The 21,921-nt window shown below is 36.5% G+C and overlaps 1 protein-coding gene across 1 annotated transcript in view; it reads left to right on the forward strand.

Annotated features, from left to right (window-relative positions):
• The window catches only part of LOC114665664 (polyribonucleotide nucleotidyltransferase 1, mitochondrial), a 90,070-nt gene extending 68,497 nt beyond the window's left edge, over nucleotides 1-21,573 (forward strand). The window contains exons 21-28 of the mRNA XM_028820272.2: nucleotides 1,154-1,217; nucleotides 7,278-7,361; nucleotides 7,455-7,538; nucleotides 12,809-12,915; nucleotides 12,999-13,054; nucleotides 16,630-16,708; nucleotides 17,532-17,579; nucleotides 21,192-21,573. Coding sequence (XP_028676105.2) covers nucleotides 1,154-1,217; nucleotides 7,278-7,361; nucleotides 7,455-7,538; nucleotides 12,809-12,915; nucleotides 12,999-13,054; nucleotides 16,630-16,708; nucleotides 17,532-17,579; nucleotides 21,192-21,344 — 675 coding nt within the window. The 3' untranslated portion in view covers nucleotides 21,345-21,573. The remainder of the gene's footprint in view (nucleotides 1-1,153; nucleotides 1,218-7,277; nucleotides 7,362-7,454; nucleotides 7,539-12,808; nucleotides 12,916-12,998; nucleotides 13,055-16,629; nucleotides 16,709-17,531; nucleotides 17,580-21,191) is intronic.
• Nucleotides 21,574-21,921: the final 348 nt, after the last annotated feature.

Below are 21,921 nucleotides of genomic sequence, written 5' to 3' on the forward strand. Positions count from 1 at the left end.
TCTGATATAGTGCAGAATTTAAGGTGTTTTCCAATTTTAGTTAAGGTCTTCCAATGCCTGATGCAGCAGAGCAACCCTAAGCCATAAACACCAACACTGTCATGAATGGCCACTGGTATGATTTCTCCATACATAACAGCCAGAATGTTCTACTTATGTCTCATCAGTCCATACAGATTTATTTTAAAACTCTTCAGGATCATTTTGGTTAACATGAACCAAACATTGACATTTGTATTTGCTTATAACAATGGTTTCTGCATTGCTACTCTGACATAGATTACATTTTTAACAATTTTGTTTCTCATGGAGTTGTAATGGACTCTGACTTTAGACAACAGGAGATAGACCTTCTTACCCCTAGATAATGCTATAGAATTGTTTATGACTTCATGAAAAACTGAATGTCTTCCTTTGAGAGAGATTTAGGCAGAACTGACACTCCTGGAAAGTAAGACTACTGTCCCACGGTTTATTGATGTGTGCAGTGTGGCTCTGGCAATAAATTCATGGATTTACAGGACCTTACAAAGAACCAGTCAACATCAGGCCAGCAGGTTTTTTTTTGTTTGTTTGTAGAACCTTCATGTTGGCAAGATGCATTTTGAGCAGAGATTATCAAAATTAGTCATAATTGTTAATTAAAACATTCAAACAACTAACCTTGAGTAGTCTTTAGACTGAGTTTACTAGGTGAGAAATACATTTTTGTACCTGAAGATGGCATTTTTTGACTATACTGAAAAAAGTGAAAGAAGCACTTAATTCTGATGTCATTATTCTCACGCCAGTGTATTGTAAAAATTTACTGGAAAATATGTAGAAATCAATTAAACAAACAGACTTTTTTACAGCACTGTATATTTACAATCTAAGTACCTCCCATCAAAATGAGTATTCGAGTAAAAATTTAAATGTACAATTAAAAAAATACGTAAAAGTTATTCCCAAGCTGAAAAAACAGGAAAGTAGGTTAGAGACGCAGTGCTTTTCCATTGTGTCTGATGAATTCTACACTGTAATATTCTTTTTCAAATCTTCTTTTCTATTTTGCACACTGAAGTAGCCCTTCACCTTTTCAAATTATTGTGGACATAAAAAGTATGCCTTTTTGAAATTCTATTTGAAACTCACTTTGTTTACATTCTTGCAGGCAGATATTAAAATCCCAGGTCTTCCCCTAAAAATTGTGATGGAAGCAATTCAACAAGCTACAGGTAAAAAAATAGAAAAAATTAAACACAACTAGTTAATATCAGTTCCATTAGTATTTGCCAAAGCTCATAAAAATAGGCTTAATAATTATTAAAGCCATCATAAATATGTTTTATCTATACTACTGGTTAAGTGTTTTAGAACAACCCCAATTTTCCTGAAATTTATTCAGGTCTATTGAATAAACTGAAATGGTACAAAAGTAAACCGTAAACTGCCATGGGGTAAAAAAATTTTAGGTTGCCAAAAACTGAAAAATAATGTAGTTTTCAGAGTTATACAAATAGGCCTTTTTCAGGGAACAAGTAATGTAACCAACAATGTACAACTTTTCTGCAGCAATGAAAGTTATTTAAGCCTTGAAAGTTGATACACACAATTCTTGTAGGTGTCCCAACTTTTGTTGTTTATTTACAAGCCCTCTGTCAATATACAAGCAGTGTTAGAACACCCTCTGAATCGTTATTTGGACAGTTTTGCACTCTATATTGCTATCATAATGGTGATAAAAATGCAAGTAACAAAGGAAGACAGAGAAGCTATTATAACCCCTGAAAATGTTGGTCTTTTCATTGTCAGTGAGTACTGTTTACTACGATATGAAAGCGAAGTTGGAAACCAGACAAAACTCTGGACCGGCGGACCTAGAATTAGAATCAGTTTCTGAGAGTTAATAGCTTGCGTGATAGATGACTCGCAGGACTGATGGTCCAAATAAGCAAGTGTCACTTTCAGCTGTGAAGAGAAAACTTCAGGCTGCAGGTTTGACAGGTTGAGTGGCAATAAGAAAGCAATTACTAGCACTGCAAAATAAAAGAAGCTTCCAGTGCCAGGAACTGTACCACCAGTCTTAGGTAAAGCATAGAAAAAATAAGCAGTTGGAGCTATGGATACTGTACTACTTTTAAGATGTGCTAGAAACTGTTGTCCTGTGAACCACCAATCATGCCATTCCTCTAAAGAAAGACCTACTCTTTTAAGAATTATAATGGTCTGTCTGTTTAGTTTTATACTGGAACTTCTCAATTTTCAGCAGTTACGTAACGGCAGTGTTTATGAGCAGACCAGATGCCCAAGCAAGTAACCCCCTAAACTCACATTCATGTTATCTCCATACTCTAAACTCCACAGGTGACCATTCCAACACCCAACTGCCCAAGCTTCTTGATATATAGTAAACAAGGGGGCTCCGCCCCCTGCTCACTTCGCTCGCCTACTCCCGGCATTTTGAACCCGTGCCCGCTGGGCAGCCACGTGTGAGGATGATGCACGTTTAATACGGAGCGTTTGCCCGTGTCACTCTGTGGCCCCCCACTGTTAATACGGAGCTCCGTCCGTACTATTATGCGGTGCATTGTGGACTACTGCGGACCCCGTAGTGTTTCCCGTTTCAGTTTGTATCTCGGTCAGTCGAGGTTTTGTTTTTGAAGCTTTTGAATTCCGGTCTTCATTATCTGTAACCTGCTGTCCATGTGTTTGGCCCCCTCGTTTAACCTGTTTATGACGTTTTACTTTGCTTTCTACTCTGTCTTTCATTTCTGATGTCGCTTTATTCTGCTTTTGTTTCAATGACACCTGGTCCATGGTGAATATATTTTCCCTTTTTCGAGTAATAATTTTCATTTGTTTGCGATACTGTGATGTTTATCGTACTGTTAATAATGCATCACTGTAATGTGATTCACCTATGCTGTATAGTTTGGACGTGTGAGGATGACGTATGTTTAATACGGAGCGTTCGCCCGTGTCACTCTGGGTCTCCCCACTGTTACTACGAAGCTCTTTCCGAACTATTATGCGGTGCATTGTGGAGCACTGCGGATTCTGTAGTGTTTCCCATTTCACTTCGTATCTCGTTTAGTCGAGCTCTTTCTTTTTGGAGCAGTGCCTGCCTGGTGTGTGGCATTTCAGACGCACGTTGTAAGGCGCCTGCGTTCATTAATTATATCTAGGCAGGCGCGTGTTTGTATCTCGGTCAGTCGAGCTGTGTCGTGTTGAATCCGCTTTGCCTTCGCAGTTTGAGACGCGTGTGAGCCCAGACAGTTTTGCTTCCGCGGTTTCAGACGCGTGTCCGTACCATCTCGGGTTTGATGTATGAACCTTTGTGGACTCCGTAGTGTGTCCCGTTTCACTCTGAGGCGGGGCGTTGACTCCTCTTGTTTTACTATGTCTCCTCTTGCGCCTTTACTACGCAGTAGTGCCACTCACAATATGGCGGCAAAGCCTGCGCCTTCCGTATTATGTCGGGTTTTACCATGCTGTGTAGGCGCCTTTGCCTTTCGTACTTTCCCACGCCTTCCGACGCGCGATGTAGGCGCCTGCACCTTCCGGGTCCGCCTCCGCTGTGTGGTGTGGACGTTTAACTGTCGTTGTTTCTGCCTTTATATTCTGTATCTTGGTGTGCATGTGTTTCGTGCCTAGGTTTTTTTGAAGCTGTTGCATTCTAGTTTTCATCATCTGTAACCCGCTCTTCATGTGTTCGTCCCCGTTCTTTAATCCCTTTATAAAGTTTTACTTTGTTTCCTACTCTGTGCTTTATTTCTGAACTCGCTTTATCCTGCTTGCGGCATGTCAGACGGTTCATAGTCTTTCTTGTTTTACTCTGGGCAGGGGGGCTTTGTTCTGTAACCTGCTCTCCATGTGTTTGTCCCTGTTCTTTAACCTCTTTATGACGTTTTACTTTGTTTCCTACTCTGACTGTTCGTAGTCTCTCCCGTTTTGCTCCGGTTTCGTCTCTCCCGTTTCGCTCTGGTCTGGGTTGGGGCTTTGTGTGGCACTTGCGCACTATGTCTTTTGCATCCACGGGCAGGTCCCTGCGTCCATATCCGGTTTACCATTCTCGTTTAGTAATATGGATATATCACAATGCTTGAAACTCCTACTTCAGGCACTGATATTTGATAAAATTAACTTTTTTTGTTTGATTTTATATCTCTAGCAGTTCAATGCTTATATTTGTATCATTTCAGGTTATTCACTGGACCTGAACTGCTTACATTTCAATAAAAACTAGAAGAATGGGAGTGTTCTAAAACTTTTTGCTGGTAGTATATAAAAACTGGTTAAGGTTTTAAGTCTGACATTCTTGTACTTTTGTACAATTGCCTTTGCCTTATAATGATCAAATGCTTTATATGGATTAAAACATTTCTGTGAATAATAAGTCTTTAGGAAACTACAGATGTGGACACATTTGATGCTATCTTTAAAGTTCCTTGAAAAGTGCTGCAGTCTCCTGAAAAGTGATTAAATGAAAAGCAATTGTCCCCTGTGTACCAGCATGCCTTTGATATGTGATCAAGTAAAGCAAAGCAAGTGTGAAGAGATGTAGTATTGCTTATTCTACAAAGATATTCTAAAATGGCCTGGTACCCTTAGAAAAGATTGTGAATAATTGGATTAGAGTGATTTTTTTTTCTTCAAACTACCTGTTTTGTTTATCACACATCTCTAATCATGCAAATAGTCATTCAGTCTATTTAAATGGAGAAAAGTAGCCGCAATGCTGTTTGGCATCATCGTGTAACTGAACTTGGACCATAAAAAGCAAAGTAGAGAATTGTCTGAGGAGATCGAAAAGAAATTATAGGCAAACATGTTAAAGGCAAAGGCTATAAAGCCATTTCCAAGAAGCTTGATGTTCCTGTGACAACAGTTGCAAATGTTATTAAGACGTGTAAGGTCCATGGGACTTTAGCCAACTTCCATGGACACGATGGCAAGAGGAAAACCAACCCCTAGAATGGGCAGAAGAATAGTAGACAAAAAGCCAAGGACAACTTCCACAGAGATCCAAGCTGAACCCCAAGGTCAAGCAAGGTCCATCATTGTCTGATCGCACCATCCATCACTTTTTGAGTGGCAGTGTGTTCAATGGAAGAAAATCCAGGAGAACCCCACTGTTGAAAGAAAAACATAAAAAAGCCAGACTGGAATTTGCTGAAATTCTTATTGACAAGTCGTAGTGTTTCTGGGAGAATGTCCTTTGGACGGATGATACAAAACTGGAGCTTTTTAGGAAGTCACATTAGCTCTGAGTCCACAGGCAAAAAAATTAAGCTTTCAAAGAAAGGAACACCACACTGTGAACATGAGGAGGCTTGGTTATAGTTAGAGGCTGCTTTGCTGCACCTGGCATGGGGTGCCTTGAGCCTGTGCAGGGAACAATGAAATCACAAGACTATCAAGACATTCTGGAGTGAAACACACTGCCAGGTTTCAGAAAGCTATGTCGTAGTCACAAGATATGGATCATCCCAACAGCATAATGACCCAAGACACACTGCTAAAAGCACCCAAGAATGGCTAAGAACAAAACATTGGATTATTCTGAAGAGGCCTTCTATGAGCTCTGATTTGAATTCTGGCGAACGTCTATGGAAAGAACTGAAACATGCAGTCAGGAGAAGGACCCTTCAAATCTGACACAGCTGGAGCACTTTGCTTGGTAAGAGTGGGCCAAGCTACCTGTTGACAGGTGCTGAAGTCTCATTGAGAGCTCCAGGAATTGCTTGTTTTTAGTGATTGACTCTGAAGGATGTGCAACAAAATATTAGGTTAAGTGTCCCATCATTTTTGTCCATGCCATTTGTGTTATTATTTTAAATTTTCTTTTGAATCAAAACTAAAGCAAAGTCTGATTTTTATTAAATATGGAATCAACAATGATGGGTGCCAGTTACTTTTGTCAGTTTCAGGTTATTTCAGAGACAATTGTGGGTTCTTCTTTTTCCATGGAGTGGTACCAAAAAATGTGTCCCTGTTAGTATATGTACACACAGGTTTTCAACTGCAACAGTTGAAATAAAGCTAATATATGGGCAAAAGAATACAGACATTAAATGGTGGATTTCTGGGTAATTCTAACATTTTGCCCATTTTAACTCTTTCTTTTTATTGTATTTGCCTTTTTAAAATATGGCTTCTCTTATGAAACTCTGACTCTAAGACCAGCATGCCAGATTGGCCTTTTCAATGTTGCAGATGACAGAAACATTTGGTGGGTACTATTAAAGGAAGCAGCCAACTGAGGACCCTTAAGGCATCTGTTTCTCAAACTACAGACTCTGATGTACTTATCCTCTTGTGCAGGTGTGCATCTGCACAACCTTCTTCTTTTCATATCTTTGTTGATCCAGTTTGCGCACCTTCTCTCGACAGTAGTGGACACCTTTGTATACAATATTCTGTTTTTTGGCAATCTCTCATCTGAAATAACAAAAAACTTCACAAAACATCAATAGGCTTCTTTGTTTCCTTGGGAAGGCTGCTTTGTTTTAGTCATTTTTGAACCAGGACATAAACTTTAGGACTGCCAGTACCTTACAGCCTAAGGAAAGATAATTGACTTCATTTATTGAACATAATAACAGGCTTCTGCTTTCGTTATATAATTACACTGTTTCTCTAATAACCAATTAGCATTTAAACTAATTAAGGATGAGCTAAGAGAGTTTATCAATAGGATATTGGAGCAATGGCCGCCAAAAAACAGGGCTTTGCAGTCATATGTGAATAATAAAATATAAATCAGTCATTTAAAGCAGTAGTAGCCATTTGCAATATTAGTAATGGCTTGCCTGTTATTTTAAGACAGTTTAAAAACAAAGGCTTTGTATATTAACCACACTGGAAAAACCAAACATATCTTAATCCTTTGTTCTCTTCATCCTATCCACTTCTTGTATGTTCAAAGGTTGAAAATTCAAATTACTCTTTGTTGTGAAACAAAATATTGTTTTGTTTTGTTTTGCTTTTTCCACATTATTTATCACTCCCCTCCTTGATGTTAAGATTTTCTCTTTCTGTATGCTTGAAAATGGCTGAATTATTAGTCTGTGGATAAATGAAGGCACAACCTGTGGCACCTAAAGGCCAGGCCATGCCACTCTCTTCTGTGTTTCTCAGTTGACCAAAGCTATTCTTGACAACTTTAACAGGCCATGTAGCAATTATATAACATTTTACTTCATTTATATTCAATTATCTTTTGACATATAAAATCTTAATCTTGTAATCCAGTATAGTGCACATTTTAATTAGCATCTTTTTTTCCTTATTAGTGGCTAAAAAAGAGATACTTGCAATAATGAACAAGGTCATTTCAAAGCCAAGGACACAAAGAAAGGAAAATGGTCCACTTGTTGGTAAGTTGGCAGTCTTGCAAGTCATACTAACATAATCTTTGAAAAATATTCATAGTTCTTTAAAAGTATTTGTCTTTTTCTTCCTCTCCCCAGAAAGCATTCATGTTCCTCTTTCAAAAAGGGCAAGATTTGTTGGCCCTGGAGGTTATAACTTAAGAAAACTCCAAGCTGAAGCAGGTACTGTATAATATTATTTATTCCCCTCAAAGAGAGCTGTTTAATGTCTTGATTTATTTACAATTAACCTATAAATTGCTAATCACATACTAACACATATGCTAAGTATGGAAAACCATTTGTACCAAAATGAAATAAGTAAAATGGCAAATTTGAAATAATCACATGCAAAAGTACAGTGATGTATGTAAATGAATCAGTAAATTGTAAAAAAAAAAAAAAAAAAAAAAAAAGTATAATTAAATAAAAGTTATCCTATTAATATAGCTATCTACAGTTGTGCTTGAAAGTTTGTGAACCCTTTAGAATTTTCTATATTTCTGCATAAATATGACCTAAAACATCACCAGATTTTCACTCAAGTCCTAAAAGTAGATAAAGAGAAACCAGTTAAACAAATGAGACAAAAATATTATACTTGGTCATTTATTTATTGAGGAAAATGATCGAATATTACATATTTGTGAGTGGCAAAAGTATGTGAACCTCTAGGATTAGCAGTTAGTTTGAAGGTGAAATTAGAGTCAGGTGTTTTCAATCAATAGGATGACAATCACGTGTGAGTGGGTACCCTGTGTTATTTAAAGAACAGGGATCTATCAAAGTCTGCTCTTCACAACACATGTTTGTGGAAGTGTATCATGGCATGAACAAAGGAGATTTCTGAGGACCTCAGAAGAAGAGTTGTTGATGCTCATCAGGCTGGTAAAGATTATAAAACCATCTCAAAAGAGTTTGGACTCCACCAATCCACAGTCAGACAGATTGTGTACAAATGGAGGAAATTCAAGACCATTGTTACCCTCCCCAGGAGTGGTCAACCAACAAAGATCACTCTAAGAGCAAGGCGTGTAATAGTTGTCGAGGTCACAAAGGACCCCAGGGTAACTTCTAAGCAACTGAAGGCCTCTCTCACATTGGCCAATATTCATGTTCATGAGACGACCATCAGAAGAACACTGAACAACAATGGTGTACATGGCAGGGTTGCAAGGACAAAGCCACTGCTCTTCAAAAAAAAACATTGCTGCTCGTCTGCAGTTTGCTAAAGATCACGTGGACAAACCAGAAGCCTATTGGAAGAATATTTTGTGGACGGATGAGACCAAAATAGAACTTTTTGGTTTAAATGAAAAGCGTTATGTTTGGAGAAAGGAAAACACTGCATTCCAGCATAAGAACCTTATCCCATCTGTGAAACATAGTGGTGGTAGTATCATGGTTTGGGCCTGTTTTGCTGCATCTGGGCCAGGACGGCTTGCCTTCATTGATGGAACAATGAATTCTGAATTATATCAGAGAATTCTAAAGGAAAATGTCAGGACATCTGTCCATGAACTGAATCTCAAGAGAAGGTGGGTCATGCAGCAAGACAACGACCCTAAGCACACAAGTCGTTCTACCAAAGAATGGTTAAAGCAGAATAAAGTTAATGTTTTGGAATGGCCAAGTCAAAGTCCTGACCTTAATCCAGTCGAAATGTTGTGGAAGGACCTGAAGCGAGCAGTTAATGTGAGGAAACCCACCAACATCCCAGAGTTGAAGCTGTTCTATACGGAGGATTGGGCTAAAATTCCTCCAAGCCGGTGTGCAGGACTGATCAACAGTTACCGGAAACGTTTAGTTGTAGTTATTGCTGCAATGGGGTGGGGGTCACACCAGATACTGAAAGTAGAGGTTCACATACTTTTGCCACTCACAAATATGCAATATTCGATCATTTTCCTTAATAAATAAATGACCAAGTATAATATTTTTGTCTCATTTGTTTAACTGGTTTCTCATTATCTACTTTTAGGACTTGAGTGAAAATCTGATGATGTTTTAGGTCATATTTATGCAGAAATACAGAAAATTGGAAAGGGTTCACAAACATTCAAGCATGAATCTATCTATCTATCTATCTATCTATCTATCTATCTATCTATCTATCTATCTATCTATCTATCTATCTATCATGAAATACAAAGTCATTATTTTATTATTATGACAGGTTTTATTTCATAATGGCCTTATTTGTAAAGACCGTTTTTATTTTGCAAGGTGACTTTTCCTAATGGCACGTTTCTGAACGGCTCTTTTAATGCTTGCACTGTTTATTTTCCATTGCCTCTTTTCATGATGGTTTTGTCACTTGTCAATCAAAGCATAGACCACTTGGCTTAGCCTGTTCCTATTGGTTAACCCTTTGCTATCGATTGCTTTTCCCTTATTGTAGGCAGTAGGCTTCCAAAGTTCTTTCATTGTTACTCTGATTTATACTGGCTAACATGCAGAAGCACCTGAAAGTTTGGATGGTTAGTTTGAATTGAAAGAGTACATTTAACAAATGATTGGCTATTTATTGGAAATACTCAGATACAGAAGTGCTCTTCAAAATGTTTACGTTGATAAAGAAGTCGTTAATCGTTTAAGACTGACTGAGTGCTGCGTCAGCAGGAAAATGCCCCTGAAGAAATTGCAAAGGCACACAAGGCTGGAAGTTCCCGATAACATGCTTCCAGATGAGCTTCTGTGCACACATTGTGCTAAACTGATCTTAAACTACACAGAATCTCTTCATCAGCATGAATATTTTGAAGATCGCTTCCCAATGTATCATCAATTCGTCTTGAAAATTGCATCATGTTGTGGACAACAGATCACTCTTCAGATTTGCAGGGACCTGCCACAAGACTAAGTGCTTTACTGACAGTAACCTGTTAAAAGGAAACAGAGTGTGGGAGCCCCTACATTCCACAAGCCTCAAAAACATTCAAGACAATAGGTAGAGACTTTCAGAGAGGGGATAGAGGGTTGCTCTTGCTGAATTGTGGAGAGTGGAATGGAGGGTGAGACAGAATGACAGTGAAAGGGCAATCGCAGCTGCACTGACAGTGTGAGATTAAGGAAGGTAACGGCATGCAACTAGCAGAGGGTCTTCTTGTACCAGGCTTTCCTGTGGATTGTAACAGTGAGAACAGTGAGATCATTAATGTTCAGTTTATTATTTAATAAACACAATCATTGCTTGGTTCAGCTACAGTATATTAAATTTTCATGTATAAATACTGTAGTATCCAAAACTATCACAACTCTTTCTACCTCAGTGTTTTGCCAGTTTGAATGTGACAAAAGTACAAGTAGTGCTAAAAGATCTTCGTGGCTTTCCACCTATATCAAATAAAAGTGATCAACAGCAAAGATTAACCTATAGGAAAAGGTTCATCCCATTGATCTTGATTGATAAGTGATGAAACCATCATAAAAAGAGACCTAAACAATGGCAATGAAAGAGCCATTTGAAATGTGCCGTTTGAAAGAGTCACATTATAAAATAAAAAAAAGTCTTTAAAAATAAGGTCATTGTGAAATAAATCCTCTAATAAAATAATGAATTTGTACCATAATAGTTAGATGACTTTTATGTAATTATGCATTTCTTCACAATTTATTAACTCATTTTTTATGCAGTATATGCAGGCCTGAAAAGAACATGCACATATAAATAAGACTTTATGAGCAACACCCTCCGAAACCCACCTCATTAATACACACCCACATCCACCTACCCTACCCTACTTATTTGCTATATGTTTCCTTGCATTCCTGTAAGTTTAATGATGTTCCTCTGATGATGATTCCTGGTAGGAGTTGATACCTTAGGAATAAAAAAAAAAAACTACTCTAAGATATGTGATTCATTTTCTCCCTTTGTGGATTTCTAGCTACAGATATGCAAACCTAGTCACATTTTAACCTGTAATTGAAAATGTTGCACTGTAGATATTGTCAGAATTTAGAGTGAATCATCGTTGCTCAAAGATTAGCTTAGGAAATTGTTATTGGTGGTTCCTATTGTTCAGCTTAGGGTACCATTTTTTCATTCTTCTGCTGTATTTAAATTTACATCTGTGAAAACAAGAAGTAGTAAGGGTATGATGATTGACAGTAAAATAAAATGTTCATTAGACTGTTGATCATATTACAATTTTTGTTTATCTCTGAGACTGGTTTATGCATCAAGCATGCAGATACTGTTTAAATAAAGATTGGTCTAGATTGATTTAGAAATAGGTATGAAAATAAATCAAAAAGTAAAGGCAATTTGAAAATTGTGCTGTAACCACAACAGATAGAATCGTAAGACAATACAACATGTTTGCAATGTCTTATGGGTAGTTTGAACAGCAGTGGAGCATCCATGTTCATTTGATTTGGCTTCAAGTAGAAAAGCGGCAGAGCGTTCAAACTACCCATAAGCCATCCTGTGTTGTATTGCATCAGCTTCTATCCTTTGCGATTACCTAGTAATTTTCAGATATCCTTTACTTATAGTGAAATGTACTTCAATGTAATTATTTTATGGTATATGTTATTGTTTATGGTTATATTTAAAAGTTAAAATGAAAGTAGTTGCTTTCACTTGTCTATGAAGTAATTTTAATTTATTAATTAAAGTGCACATCACTTTTATAAGCTTCTAACACTGTAAACATTTATAAATAGTCATATAAGCAAATAACTATCACAATTCATATGATGAAAAGTACTCCTTACTACAGTATATATTTTTAATTGTTAAACCCATCTCTAGTTGAATTATTAATTATTTTACTGTTTACTGATCATGTCGGTTGATACAGTACGTCCACAGCTACGCTAATGTTTTGTTATGTTTGCTATTAAACAAAAGGGCAGTTTTCAGATGTTCTAACATAAATTACAAAGGTTTCCCTAATAACCAATTAGCATTTAAACATGATTTATTAAGAATGAGCTAAGAGAGTTTACCATTAGGACACTGGAGTAGTGGCTGCTGAAAACCGGGCTCTACATTCATATGTGAATAATAAATTACAAGTCAATCATTTCAAATAGTAGTAGCCATTTGGAACATTAGTAAAGTCTTGGTTGTTTTCTAAGATAGAGGTTAAAAAGAAATGCTTTATTTATGAATTAAACTGAAGAAACCAATATAAGCAAATAGATGCTTGAATTATTGCATCTTTTACTTGTTACTGATTATGTCAGTCTGCAGCTACACTGATGCTTGTTAGACACAAGTCTGTTTGTCCTTATCTTGAAACTACAGCACTCTTATTTGAGATTTAGCTGTTCATTCAGTTTCATTTTTCAGTTTGCTGAAGTTGTGAGGCTGTGAATGTTTATATATTGTATTTGGTTAGGTATGTATTGTTCAGTCCGCAAACTACCCACATATGCATAAGAATGTATTAATTAGTCCAGGTTCATGGGGTTTTCTTTTATAACTCTTAAATGGTTTTCAGGTGTGACGATCAGTCAGGTAGATGAGGAGACATTTTCTGTCTTTGCACCAACACCCAGTGCTTTGCATGAGGCCAAAGAATTCATCAATGAAATGTGCAAAGATGATGTAAGTATATTTCATTAAATGTATTGCTCTTATTCAAACTTCAGAATAAAAAAATAAACTTTTATTTATTTTGTGAATCACAGCAAGAACAACAGTTGGAATTTGGGGCCGTGTACACAGCAACAATCACAGAGATTAGGTAAGAGCTGCTTCTTCAGATTATTAATAAAATAATCATGAATTTTATTTAACTAAGATACAGTAAATATTCTTTATGTATTTTATATATTTTTTACAATAAACTCAACTATGAATAATAATAGTAATAATGCATTTTATTTAATAAGTGCCTTTTTAAGCACTCAAGGTCACCTTACAAAGAATTTGACAACAATAAAAATATAAAAATAAAAGCAAATAAAAGATAAAATCAAATATTTATTGAGAGGGGACCATGGCAATTGTAAGAAAAGAATTAATCATTGTGTTTATCATGGGGGAAATATGTGGCAAACAGGACTTAACAAGGTGAATATCTATTTTTAAAAGATGTTTTGTTTTGTGAAAGCCTAGTATAATTTCTTTGTTTTATTTAGCTTATATTGTATGTGTCACCATCAAGTAGTTGTTCTAAAACATTAAACTTTCATTTTTGTAAAAGGTAGCCTAGATTGTGTTAGTTCCCTGTTATCAGCACTAAAGACATTTTTATGAATATTAAAAAATATATAACTCTGTGTGTGTGTATATGTTTGTTTTACTTATTATATAGTATTTTTGTTTTGGTGTTTCATGGTTATGTTGTGTGTGTGTGTGTGTGTGTGTGTGTGTGTGTGTGTGTGTGTGTGTGTGTGTGTGTGTATGTATTTGTCCTTCTATATACAGTGGAACCTCGGTTCACGACCATGATTCGTTCCAAAACTCTAGTCGTAAACCGATTTGGTCGTGAACCGAAGCAATTTCCCCCATAGGATTGTATGTAAATACAATTAATCCGTTCCAGACCGTACGAACTGTATGTAAATATATTTTTTTAAAGATGTCTACGCACAAATTATAGTTAATTGCACCATAGAATGCACAGTGTAATAGTAAACTAATGTGAAAACATTGAATAACACTGACACAAACACCCAGGCTCCCTGCACCCGCAGGCTCTCTCTCTCTCAGCAACAGGCAAGCACAACCCCCACCCCCACCCCCTTCTCTCTGTCTCTCAGCTGCACGGCAGCCCCCCTCTCTCTCACATTGCAGCAGTTTGTGCTATAGCCTTACAATCTGATTCCCTGTATAAACACGTTTTTTTTTTTAATGAGTTTTAAGCGCAGGGGGAAAAAAAAGGAACATTTGAACAAATCCGAACTTTATTTAAAAGCCAACCAACACAGTAACATTGCAGGATTTCATGCTAATAGCATTACAACCCGATTGATCGCTGTAAACACTCTTTTTAAATGAGTTTTAAGCACGGGGGGAAAAAAGGAACATTTGAACAAATCCGAACTTTATTTAAAAGCCAGCCAACACAGTAACATTGCAGGATTTCATGCTAATAGCATTACAACCCGATCGATCGCTGTAAACACTCTTTTTAAATGAGTTTTAAGCACATGGAAAAAAATAAACATTTGAAAAAAAGAGAAAAGTAACGTTGCAACACTTTCTTCTCACCACTCTTCACTTGCTTAGAAGCCATGGTTAACTGCAAAAGCACACGGAATACTGTAGAGCACAAAGAATTCACAGGTAAAGCACGCACGTCTGACTGAGAACAATGAACAGGGAGAGGCTGAACACGTGCTTAAATACAGTAATCGGCGCGTACGACCTGGAAGGGAAATAAAATAGAGCACAAAGAGTTCACAGCAACAGCACGCACGCACGTCTGACCAAGAACAATGCAACACGTGCGGAAATCATTGGCACGCACAAACCGAAAGGGAAACTGGCTTGTTCGTATACCGAGTGTGTGGTCGTGAACTGAGGCAAAAGTTTGGCGAACGTTTTGGTCGTAAACCGAGTTGTACGTGTACCGAGATGTTCGTGAACCGAGGTTCCACTGTATATGTTATATTTATACTGTATTTATATATGTGTATAATGTATAGTATAGAGTGCCCTGAGATTGTAAATGGAAGTGTGCCTAATAAGAGAGAATTAAATTGAATTTGTTAGTCATTTTTTTAGTAGAAGAATGATCCATTATTGTGGTCAACACTTTTAAGTTTGATTTACAGTATGTGAATTATTGAATCTTGCTGTGATTCACAAAATAAATAAAAGTTTATTTTTTTATTCTGAAGTTTGAGAAAGAGCAAAACATTTAATGAAATATTCTTACATCATCAGTCAATGGCATCAATGCCTTTGTCATTCAGAAACTGTCTACATACTCTGGCCACATGAGGCTTGGCATTGTCCTGCACCAGGAAGAACCCAGGGCCCACTACACTACCTAAGGTCTGACAGTGGCTCTGAGGATTTCTTTCAGGAACCTAACAGCAGTCACGGTGCCAGTTCCTAGCATGTGGAGGTCTGTGCAACCCTCCAAGGATGTGCTTCCCCAATCTATCACGGATTCAGCACCAAACTGGTCATGCTGGAAGATGTTACAGGCTGCATAACATTCATCACAGTTTCTCCGGACTCTTTCACATCTGTCACATGTGCTCAGTGTGAACCTGCTCTCATCTGTGAAGAGATCGGGGAGCCAGTGGCAGAGCTGCCAATTGTGGTATACTCTGGCAAATACCAATCAAAATGCATGATGATTTGCTGTGAGCACATTTCCCACTAGAGAATGTAGGGCACTCATGTCACCTTCATCAAGTCTTGTTTCTGACAGTTTAATCAGGAATATGCACACGAGTAGCCAACTGGAGGTTATTTTGTAGGGCTCTGGCAGTGCTCCTTCTGTTCCTCCTCACACAAAGGAGCAGATACCGGTCCTGATGCTGGGTTGATGCCCTTCTACGACCCTACTCTGCTCTCCTCGTGTAACACTCAGTCTTCTGGTATCTCCTCCATGCTCTTGAGACAGTGCTGGGAGACCCATCAAACCTTGCGATGGCATGTATGAATGTGCCATCCTGGAGGAGCTGAACTACCTGTACAACCTGAATTGCTGCAGGTACCACCTCATGCTACCAATAGTGAGAAGGATATTACCAAAACGCACACCTGGAGAAGAATCAGTCAGGAAGGATAAGGAGAGAGGAACTGTCTGTGACCAGCATGTCTGTTCCCTTTTTCTGGGTGTCTTGCTGTTGCCTCTTCAGTGCACCTGCTTTCACTTTCTTTTGCACCAAAGCAGGTGAAATTGATTCACAATTGCTTATGCTTCCTAACTGGACAGATTGATATCCCTGAAGCTTAACTGACTTGGTGCTAGACTGTGATGATTAAGTGTTCCCTTTACTTTTTTGCACAGTGTATATAAGCAATAAATATTTCAACTACGGTTTTCTACTAGGCAAAGCTATGAAAAGCTAATGTCATATATATTTCACTTCTATGCTTTTACAGAAGTGATTCGATTAACCTTTTTGGGAAAATCTGACAATGAGTGTATAGTTAGTATACCTAATAAATAAAAAACTGAAAAAAGGAAAAGGCACATTATGTGTTTATTCATGATACTGATTTTTATGCAGGCTGATTTACATGCTTAGTTACTAATTCTATTAGTATTGTCTCTTTCATCTTTTACATAAAGGAAAAGAAAATATGTTGTTTAAAATTTCCAGTTTTTTTAACTGTTATTCTTTTATTCAGAGACATTGGAGTTATGGTAAAGCTCTATCCAAACATGAGTCCTGTATTGCTTCATAATACTCAACTAGACCATAAGAGGGTGAGCATTTTCAGTTACTTGCTTTTATTTTTAAATGGGGCCTATTTTTGAGCTAAAGGCAAAATACAATAGTTATTGTTAATTATTATGAAGAAGTCAGTACACTATAACCGTTTTTAATAGCTTGTCCAAAAGTAATTTTTCACATTAAAACGGTAGTATTTTAATTTATAGCATTATGTTTTCCATTGCTCTGCCTAACTAATTATGTCAAATTTACAAAATACATAATAATTATTGGCTTGCTAAAATTGATAGAAGCAGTCAACATAACTGGATTATATCAGACTGATTCAGGGATCCTTAACATGCTGATTACCAAGTGTTACTGATTTATTGGAAAACAAGACTAATCCTTCCACAATGAAAATGCGAGATAGACTTGTAAATTATTCATGTTTATTGTATGTGTTATTTTTCCAAATTATCTAGTATGGAAAAATGTCAGATGTACTGTACATAGCTGCCATCAAACTGATGTGGTATGATTTAAATTGAATTTCAGGCTCTATTTTAATTTCATATTCTTATTTCTCACACTGTATGAACATTTACTGTATACTCTGTACACTCTATATTAATGTGTTAACTAGTTGCTAAGACTGAAATAAAATAGTTTTGAGGATGTATACGTTTGTGCCCTGTTTCACATTTTATTATAAATAAACGAGTTTGCATCCACACTTGAACATACATTATACAACATGTTGAAAGTTTTCCAAAAGGCAAAGTGGCAGGTTGTATAGTAATATGTCTTAAATAAATGAAAAATGATTCAGAATGATTTTGTCTCACAACCTTGACAAAATGATTTGTGTTGTAGATTAAGCATCCATCTGCTCTTGGGTTAGAAGTTGGACAGCAAATACAGGTATTTTATTACTTTACATATTAGCGTTTTGTTCGAATTCTCAGGTTCTTCTACAAATTGCCTATAGTGATTTTTTTACTCCTTGATTTGAGCTTTTATGTTAGGTATTTTTATTCTTTCAACCTTTAATGCTGTATATGTTTTGTATTCTTGATTTATTTTAATAAAACACAGTTAATTCCATGTCTCATAAGTGTTTTTTACCATTTAATTTTTTTAAAGAAATATATTTTTGTGTTTTTATATATATATTGTTTTGTTGAATGCTTTAAAAATATCTTTAGGAAGCCCCTCTTTCTAGTAAGTTAGATAATGAGAAGACAACTAAGGAGGTTACACGTCAGTCTGTCAGTGCTGATGCAACTTTGTGGTATCCACTGCTATCCATTCTGTCTGTCACTAATACTCCAGAAAGTGCTCCTACTGAGGAAAATATCCTGTATTGTTCCACTTCCAAAGAAGTCAGGTACCTCTTCATCTAGTGTCTACAGACCAGTATCACATCATGATGACCTTTAACAAGCTGGTTCTGGACTCTATGCGAGTGCTCCTGTGAAAGACCATGTGGGCCAAGTGTAGATTACCTATCAGGCAAAGACTGGAGTGGAAGATGCAATTATCTATGTACTCCACAAGGCTTATTCTCATCTAGGCAAAGCTGGTGGCTCTGTGAGCATTATGTTTTTCAGTTTCTGCAGTGCCTTCAATTCTTTCTGGTAGATAAAACATATACCTATCATTCAGTTTTCAAAAGCACTTTATACATATTGCCATTAAAGAAATTTAATTTTTGCTGAAGGTAGTAGATAGTCATTAAGTAACAAAATAAAGGAACATTTTGATTAAGTAAAAGCTACAAAACATACTGTAAGTATACTTTTGTCCTTCTACACAATAATGGTCATTGAGATTATTATTAATAAACAATAAATGGGAATGGAATAGACAATACTAGTAGATAGTGAACAAGTACTTTTTGATGAAAAGTACTATAAAACTACCAATAACAGAACAGCTGCTTTAAAAATGATATACAGTAGATTAGAATAGTTGTATTTATTTACAAAACTAATTTAACAAAATATAATACAGTATTGACAAAATTAATTCATTTATATAATAAATGACCAGCATAATAAGCAAACACAACTCAGAGGAAGTTTTACTTGGAGTCTTTGTTCCGTAACAAACGTTACCCCGTCTTATACTCTGTTATCTGGGTTACAGAGTTCACCTCGAAAACAATAAAAGAAAGCTTTCCCTACCAATCAGCTTAGTTCCTGCCACTCATGTTATGTCTTTCTCTATATCCCAAACACTCAAGCTTATTGTCTCCTGACACCCTACTCAAAACTTCCTTCCGCTGCACCATCCTTTTTCTCCAGACTTCTGCCACTCACCTCCTAAGAGGCTTGTCTGCCCCTTACAGAAAAGAAGCCCTTCACGAGGTCCCATCACTTATAGCATTCCACCCTTTCTGCTCCCCCACAGCCTATCTCCAACTGCTTGCATGTCACAATATATTAACAAAACATAATATAACAGAATTTAAAAAGAAGATTACAATACACAAGAACATTAAAATAAATACAGAATAACATTACTGTCAGTGGTTTCCAATTTCAACACATTTTTAACTTTTGTTGGAATCACGCTTTATATTGTTCATTGTTGTTCTTCCTACTCCATAAATTGAAGCAATGCTTGAGGCACTTTCGCCATTTTGTAGACATTTAATAATTAAATTTTTTGTGTGACAAATCGAACACCACACACTTGCATTTATCAGCCATAACAATCTATAGTAGATTAATTATAACAAAAGATAAAAGTTATGAAATGCTATTAAAACTGAAAGTACATAACTGACACTGTGATTTCAGAATGCGTTGTGACATGAGGTGCTGAGAAAGAACACTATGCACTTACACAAGGGAGAGTTGTTCTGATATGCAGCATAGCTCGCAGCGTACTGCATTGCAGTAGTAGTACAGTAATAGATAGGCACTAGTGTGCACAATATTTTTTTTCTTTGGCCAGATGGTTAACAGAGACTGACGGTTAATCAAGTGATGAATAATCAAGGTCTTACTGTACATCATAAGTACCTGGACAGAGGGGGAGAACTGAGAGAAAGGGTTAAGAATGTTAGTGTAAGTTAAATTTCTTCTGAAACAGGTTAAGTTTAATGCTAGCTCATAACTGTATTAATTAAATCAGTAGATCAGATCATTTAGGGACATCATTCCAAAGATGGTTTGCAGTGGAAATGCAGGCTGTGTAATCCATGCAAAATAGAGAGATATCAAATGCAACACTAACATCTAATAAAATTAATCTGCATATATGTCCAGAGTCTACTGCCATTAAGTAAATCATTAGTTATTTAAGCAAAAGCATTTTTACAAATATATTCTTAAGCCTGGGTGCCACCTGATAGTTAAAACAGCATTTTACACCACAATAATCAAAACATTAACTGATTAATCTCTTGAAACAGTGGCAGAGCATTTCTACAGTAGCATTCCAGCACTTGTAGAATCCTAGTCAAGTCACTCTGAAACTGTTATGGCAACTTATGGTGGTGCAACACTCCATTAAAGCAGTTCACTTACTTATTTCCTTTATTATGTCAATTGTCTGTATTTATCACCTTGTATTCTTTATTTTGAGGTGGCTGTTTTTAATTACGGTAAATGTTTCTCCAGTTGCAAAGCTACACAGAATTTTCCTCATAGTGAAGTGTTAACTGATAAACATTACAACATTAATGTATGGTAGAATGCCCCAAGGAGTCTTTGGGTGGTGTTTTGGCACTGGAACCCCTAAAGATTTTATTTTCAGCTGCTGCTTTGCAATAAGGAGATTGTGGAAGATTATGGGTTCGCTTCCCGGTTCTTCCCTGTGTGGATAGAGCTTCGAGTAAAAGTGCTATATAAATGAATTATTATTATTATTACTTGTTCTTACTGCTCATTGATAGAACTGGGCATTTTTTCCATCATATTTGTAAAGACCTCCATATTTTATTTAATGGATTTATTATATTTTAGTATATATTATTTTATTCAGTGAGAATACCATTGGTGAAGGTTTAAAATTAAGTTTTTTAAGATAGTGGTAAGACCAGCAATGATGTATAGAGCTGAGACATGGGCAGTAAAGGGAGCACAGAAGAAGTCAGAAGTGGCAGAAACGAGACTGTTGAATGGGATGTGTGGAGTTTAAAAAAAAAAGACAGAATAAGAAATGAGACAATCAGAGGTACAACAAAGGTGGGAGAAATATCTAAGAAAGTACAGGAAAGTAGTTTGAAGTTGTATGGCCATGTGTTAAGGCAAGACAATGAATATCTGGGTGAAAGAGTGATAGGAATGGAAGTACAGGGGAAGAGAACGTGAGGGAAGCCAAAGCAGAGATGGATGGATGAAATAAAAGAAGATTTAAAGGAATAGATTACACTATACTGAAATAAAGCAAATGTAATTTTCCATGAATTAACATTTTTATGTATGCTACTGTTACTTACATTTTACAGGTTTGCTACATTGTTTTCTAAAAAAGTAAAATTTTACAAACTGCTCCTCTAACCTTAATGCTCTATTTCCAAAGGTTAAATACTTTGGTCGGGATCCTACTGATGGCAGGATGCGGTTATCACGTAAAGTGCTCCAGTCTCCAGCTGTGACAGTTGTGAAAACATTAAGTGGCCAACACAGTATTACAGTAGGAGCAGCAAATGCACATTCTACAGACTCCTCTTGAGTCTCGAGACTGTAAATGAATGAAGAGTTTGCAGAAAAGTCTGTTCTTTGTAAAAGGTGAAGTGATGTCCAATCTGCTTTTTTACTACACACATTTAAAAGTTTTTAAATTTCTATAATGGAAGATTTATTAAGTTTAGCTCTGTGGATCTAGTTGGGTAAAAGATGTGACCCATGCACTTTTTCATAAAATATATGCTAAACATGTACAGAATAAACAATTGCTCAACGTGTTTGCTCGTCTTGTGTTATTTTTTTTTTCTTTTTGCTTGCTGCTATCTCACTTAGTGCATTAGTATAGATTGTGAAAAGCACCTCCTACAATCCCCTTGTTTATCTACCTACATGAAACAACGCTTCTACCAGTGCACCGATTCTTCTAAAATTTGTCACACTTATTCTTCAAGAAAATATGTCTAGAACTTATTTTTGTGTTAAGATATCTAGAATGCAGCATGCTTTACAATTTACAATTTTTTGAAAATCTTCCTTTGAAAAGAATTGGTGAAATGTTGAACTATCCTGTGTGGCCTCAATTACGGATTTCAAATTTACCTTGGAAGACGTCACTTCAACTT

Source organism: Erpetoichthys calabaricus, chromosome 15 (assembly GCF_900747795.2).
Source record: "Erpetoichthys calabaricus chromosome 15, fErpCal1.3, whole genome shotgun sequence".
Classification (NCBI taxonomy): Eukaryota; Metazoa; Chordata; class Cladistia; order Polypteriformes; family Polypteridae; genus Erpetoichthys; species Erpetoichthys calabaricus.